This window comes from Sesamum indicum, linkage group LG13, assembly GCF_026168435.1.
Source record: "Sesamum indicum cultivar Baizhima isolate 11 linkage group LG13, ASM2616843v1, whole genome shotgun sequence".
Classification (NCBI taxonomy): Eukaryota; Viridiplantae; Streptophyta; class Magnoliopsida; order Lamiales; family Pedaliaceae; genus Sesamum; species Sesamum indicum.
Window position 1 is genome coordinate 1,764,322 of NC_142669.1, and position 6,355 is coordinate 1,770,676.

The following is a 6,355-nucleotide window of genomic DNA, read 5'->3' on the forward strand; positions in this document are numbered from 1 at the left end:
TGGAAGTAGTAGATTTCAGAATGTAAAGTTTATTCATCAAGACCCCTCTTGCCACCACTTCTTTAGTCTCCTGGTCCTGCAAGATGCAGCTGGACTGGTTGAATACACATGAATAAACACTATCACGGCACAATTGATTCACTGAGAGAAGATTTACATTGAAGTCAGGAATGAAAAAAACAGAGGAAAGGCAAAGCTTATCTGTGATCTTTACAACACCAACATAGGATACTGCCTTTTTGGTTCCATTAGGTAAATGAACAAAAAATGTGCACAAGATGGAATGGAATATGACTCAAAACATGACAGAGATGCACATACATGATTTGTAGCTCCTGACTCAATTATCCAGTTACCAAAATTTAAAGCATAAGGCTCAAGAGTGTTACCTGCGAACTGATCTTCAAAGTGTACAAAGTTCGCGAAATGAGATATTGGATCAGAAATGTTCTCCTTCTGTTTGACCATTTTCAATAACTCAGTCACCAAATTCGCCATATCAGTTTTTTATTCACTGCTAGAAGCTGCATTCTCCACTTTATTCACTGCTTTGGCTTCTAGATTACCAGAAAAATTATATTGTCCTCCATGCTGCCTTTTCTTATCATTCAACAACTTAAACCATTCTGGAGTTCCATGAATTTGAAAACATGTGTCACGTAGATGACCTATTTTATGGCAGTGTGGACACACCAAGGATCGTTTATCAACATATGGTTTTCGTTTCTGCACTTGTTTCTTCATACCTTCCTTTCTGGTATCTCTCATCGTAACCAGGTAGGCTAAATTGTTAGCATTATCTGCAAATTGATCTTGCACATTCCGTTGTTGTTCAACAACAAAAATCATTGAAAATTCCTTTTCCAAATCTGGTAGCGGATCCATCATCAATAATTGACTCTTTTCCTTGTTAAAACTCTCATGGAGCCCCATGAGAAATTGCATCAATTGAATTGGTGAATACATCTCTCCAATTGCTTTGTTAATTCCACAAACACAACCTCCACAAGTGCATTTCGGGGAAGGGGCTAAGCAAAACAATTCATTCCACAACTTCTTTATTTTAGTCAAGTAGGAGGTTAATGTCATATCACCTTGTGAAATAGATGAAATCTCACGTTGTATCTGGTAAATCATTGGACCACTACTTTGTCCATATCTCATTTCAATTTCTAGCCACAACTCTAACGAAGAACTTAGATACATGAAGGCCTCCACGATTTGTTTCGAGATTGAGTTCCAGAGCCAAGATGTCACCATGAGATCTGCTCTTCTCCATTGTTCAAACAGAGCGGATCCAGTTGGTGGTTGAGGAAACGACCCGTCAATGAAGGCAAGCTTCATTTTTCATCCTAGAACAACGTACACTGCTTCAAAGATGTTGAAGCCAGTACAAAACTAGAATTATCTGAAGGATGAATGTCGGGTACGAAACCCGAGTGGTATTCTTTATCACCGAAAAATCTATCCAACTATTACACTGGATATGGAGTACTAAACTCCTTAAGATTACTAACCAAGATTACAAAATAAATAAAGAATACACAGGATAAATAAATAAACAGAATGAACTGTATTTTGAAAGAGGCTCAGGAACAAGCCAGATTCAGACACGAGGGTAATCGGTCACTTGGCACCGTACCCACAGAAACGTCCAACCCACGGTTGCACCTCACTCAGAGTTGTCGGATCACAGAGATCGAAACCCAGAAATACCGGCACACACAGCTACTTTTGTTCACTCAGAACTTTCACAAAGTAATGAGGAGATCTCACAATATTGCTCAGTTTCAAGGTGTCAAACAGGGAGGGAGTAACTCGTATATATACACAGAGAAAAGGAGTCGTTAGAAGGCTGGGTTTAGGGGTTGGCTTTTCTTAAGCCATTGATTTGGCTAAGGAAAGCCACCACCATTAACGGTGGTGGACAAGGAAGGAGATCTCTGCCATGGAAGGCAGTTCCAGAAAGAGAAGAAGAAAGATATTCAGCGACACAAAAAGAACGAGAAAAAAGGTAGACTGATTTGGTTTAGGGTTAGGGTAGTTATATAACCAAAATACCTAGGCCGGGTAAATGGGTTGAGTCCGAGTTGGTGAGGGCCTCCAAGTGGGCTGTTAGTTTAGTGGACAGGGACAATGGGCCTACCAACAATTTTGGGTCCTAGGCCATAACACATACCAACATTCTCCACCTTGGACCAAGACCCAATAAGAGGGAAGTGGTCCTGGAGTTTTTAACTGAATCTATTTGTTTCATCATTGCCAAAAAGAAGTTCTCTGTGGACGTACCTGCAAAGAAGATCAAACAACTTGGAAGCACATGTTAGTCTGGGAATAAATGCAGTATTTTTAAACATGTCTGAAATTTTTCAAGAGGCAGACATTTAGTACCCATATCTGCAGGATCGTCCTCACATCTGATGTTCTGCAAACTTATTACCTTTTTACTGACGATATATTCCGAATAAAGTGATACCTCACATCTATGTGTTTCGCTCGATCATGAAACACGGGATTCTTACACAGCTGTATGGACGATTGACTGTCAGAGTAAACTGTGAGTTTTTTATTAGCGAAACCGATTTCTTTAATAAGACCATCTAACCAAATAGCCTCCTTGAAAGCTTCCGTTGTGGCAATATATTCTGCCTCTGTAGTAGAGAGAGCAACTATATGTTGTAGTTGGGATTTTCAACTTATGCAAGACCCACAAAGAGTGAAAATGTATGAAGTTGTGGATTTTCTACTATCCCGGTCATTAGCATAATTAGAATCAACATAGCCAACCAGTTGGGTGTTCTCACTCCTTTTAGAAAATAAAATGCTAACATTTTCAGAACCATGCAGATATTTCAAAAGCCATTTTAAGGCCTCCCAGTGAGGAGGGCCAGGATTTGACATGTATCTACTCAAGCAACTAATAGCATATGCGATGTCAGGCCTTGTGCAAACCATGAGGAACATAATGGATCCAATCACATTAGAATAAGGAACTTTTTCAATTTTAGCCTTCTCAGCATCCGTATTAGGGCACTGGTTTTTACTAAGTTGAAAATGAGCAGCAAGAGGCACAGAAGTTGACTTGGAGTTTTCCATAGAAAATCTTTTTAAGATAGAAAGAAAGTAGGACTTTTGATTTAACAAAATAGTAGACTTTTCTTTATGTCTAACAATGTTCATGCCAAGAATACGTTTTGCGTCACCTAGATCTTTCATTTCAAAAGTTTTGTGTAAATCCTTTTGCAAAAAATTAATGAAATGTAAGCTAGGACTAGCTATGAGCATATCATCCACATAAAGAACAAGGAAGATAGGAGCACTGTCAACATGCTTAAAATATAAACAATGATCATAATGGCTTCTTTTAAAATCTAAAGAATGCATGAAAGAGTCAAATTTCTTGTTCCGTTGTCTTGGGGACTATTCTAAACCATACAAGGATTTTTAAGGAGGCACACATAATCAGGTTTGAGTTTATCCAAGAAACCAGCAGGTTGATTCATGTAAATGTGTTCATCAAGATCACCATGTAAGAAAGCAGTCTTAACATCCATTTGTTTCAATTCCCAATTCTAATGTGCAGTAAGAGCAAGAATGATACGGACAGTGGTGTACTTCACAACGGGAGAAAATATCTCATTATAGTCAATACCTTCCTTTTGGGTGAAACCTTTTGCTACTAGTCTGGCTTTATACTTAATGGGATTTTCTTGTTTAATCTTAAAAATCCATTTACAGTCAACTACTGAAGAGGTTTTAGGTCTAGGAACTAAAGTCCAAGTTTCATTCAGTTTTAGTGATCTCATTTCTTCTTCCATTGCACTAAGCCATTTGTCAGATTTCATTGCTTTTTCTACATTAGTGGGTTCACATAATTCAGTATTTAGGGCAGTTTGATAATCTCTAAGTCTAAGGGGGATCCTAGTTTCTCTTCTAACTCTATCTCTAGCCAATTGATAGTCATTAAGAGAGTTTTCGGTGATTCTAGCCTCATTATCTGTCGTTGATTCAACTAGATTCTCATTATTCTCTTCCCCTTCTTGGTTATCCCCTAGGTGATCCTCCACCTTACTGAAAGTAGGCTCTTTTTCTCTATATTGAGTTTTATCTAAGCAAGGGAACTCATTCTCATTAAAGGTCACATCCCTACTTATAAGCACTTTGAAACCCGGTTGACTATGAACCCAAAGTCTATACCCTTTTATTCCCTCAGGATAACCAATAAAAGCACACTTAACCGATCTAGGTTCTAGCTTGTCTAGGTTTTGGTGAACAAATGCAGAACATCCAAAAACACGCAAATATGAAATGTCAGATTTTCTACCAGTCCACATAAACTCAGGAGTCTTACCAGATAGAGGCACAGATGGAGACAAGTTAAGCAAATGAGCAGCAGTAAGAATAGTTTCACCCCAAAAAGACTTAGGCAATCCAGAACTTATAAACATGCATCTAACTTTATCAAGTAGGGTACGATTCATACGTTCAGCCACACCGTTCTGTTGAGGGATATAGGGGTTTGTTCTATGCCTCTTTATACCAAATTTTTCACAAAGATTCGAAAATTCTTTATTGCAGAATTCAAGCCCATTATCAGTCCTAAGGGATTTCAATCTCTTTCCAGTTTGATTTTCCACAAAAATTTTCCATTTCTCAAATTTCACAAAAACTTCAAACTTGTATTTCATAAGAAAAACAAATACCTTTCTAGAGAAGTTATCAATAATGGACAAGAAATAACGATACCACCATGCATAGGAACACTAGAAGGACCCCATACATCAGCATGTACATAATCCAAAACGCATGAAGACATAGAAGGATGTGATGAGGATGACACAGGAAAATGAACTTTATGGTGTTTAGCCATTATACAATCATCACAAAAATCCAGTTTTTCGATTTTGTCATTTAAAATTCCATCCTTTTTCAAAAATTCAAGACCTTTTAAACTCATATGCCAAGCCTTTTATGCCATAATGCAGTCATATCACATTCATTCACAGAAGCAGTCATTGAATCATAGGTAACTGAGCATAGATAGAGGTTTCGTTTCTTTTCAACTTTAAAAACAACAAGTGATCCTTTCATAATTTTCATGAGGCCTTTGCCCCATCTACCTTCAAGACCATCATCTTCTAAAGCAGCACATGAAATCAAGTTGTGACTCAAATCAGGAACATATCTCACATTTTTCAGGATTAACCTATAACCCTCTTTGAAATTTAAGGAAACGTCACCAAGACCAACAATCTCACATTTCTTTTCATTTGCCATAGAAACAAAACCAGATTTTTCATAACGAAAGTTTGAGAAAATTTCTTTAACAGGGCTCATATGGAAAGTATAACCAGAATCAATAAGCCATTCAAATTTGTTCACAGAATGCACAGAGTTTGCTTCATAAACCGTAAAGACTTCACCATTTTCATCAAAGACGTTATTCACCTTTTCCTTTTCATCAAAATTTCTATCTTTGTTATCACGTTTTAGTTTCCTACAGTCTTTGATATAATGTCCCTTAATACCACAGTTGTAGCAACGTCTTTCCTTGGCTTTATCATCCTTATAAAAGTTGTCTCTTGTTCTAAATTTACCACGGCCATTTCAGCTTTTACCTCTACTATGACTTCTACTGTTGTTCCTAAAACCATTATTTCTAAATTTAGACCTTCCTCTAGCAAGATTAACCTCATGATTGTTCTGACTAGGTTTAGAAACTTTAAGGTCCATTTCTTTACTCTTCACGCCATTAACAACAGTATCCAAATTCACACTATCCCTACCGTATTTAATCGCAGCTTTCACATCAGAATAACATTCGGGAATAGCATTCAAGAGCAAGATAGGAGAATATTCATCAATATTTTTATCACCAATAAGTTTGATATCTTGAATCGGTTTGGTAAAGTCATCAAGGTTTTCATCAATATTTTTGGATAAATCAAGTTTATAACGAAAGAATGTTTCCAAAAGAAACAGCTTACTGGGTAGGGAAGTTTCAGTATATAAATCCTCCAGTTTTTCTCAAAGATCTTTAGAAGAGATTTGTTTTCCTACCTTCCTAAGAACGTTGTCAGAAAGATTCAAAATAATGGATGAATAGGCAAACTCATCATTTTCCATTTTCGTTTCTTCAGAAATGTTATCAGTGTATTTTCCATCAATAGCTTTAAACACCTTTTGTTGAATCAAAATACCTTTCATCTTCTGTTGCCAGATAGAAAAATCGCTTTTCCCGTCAAAGGGTTGTAAACTATATCCGGCCATTTTGAAAATAATTTAAAATTGGGGTCACCGATTTTTTGGAAAAGTGTTTTGGTTTTTTAAGCAAAGTTAAAACTTTAAAAAACAG

General features: G+C 36.9%; 1 protein-coding gene across 1 annotated transcript; it reads right to left on the minus strand.

Moving 5' to 3' along the window:
* Window positions 1-507: 507 nt before the first annotated feature.
* LOC105162765 (uncharacterized) lies at window positions 508-1,344 on the minus strand. Its single transcript, XM_011080886.1, has one exon. It carries the CDS (start codon window positions 1,342-1,344, stop codon window positions 508-510), a length of 837 nt encoding a protein of 278 aa, XP_011079188.1.
* Between the last annotated feature and the right edge of the window lie 5,011 nt (window positions 1,345-6,355).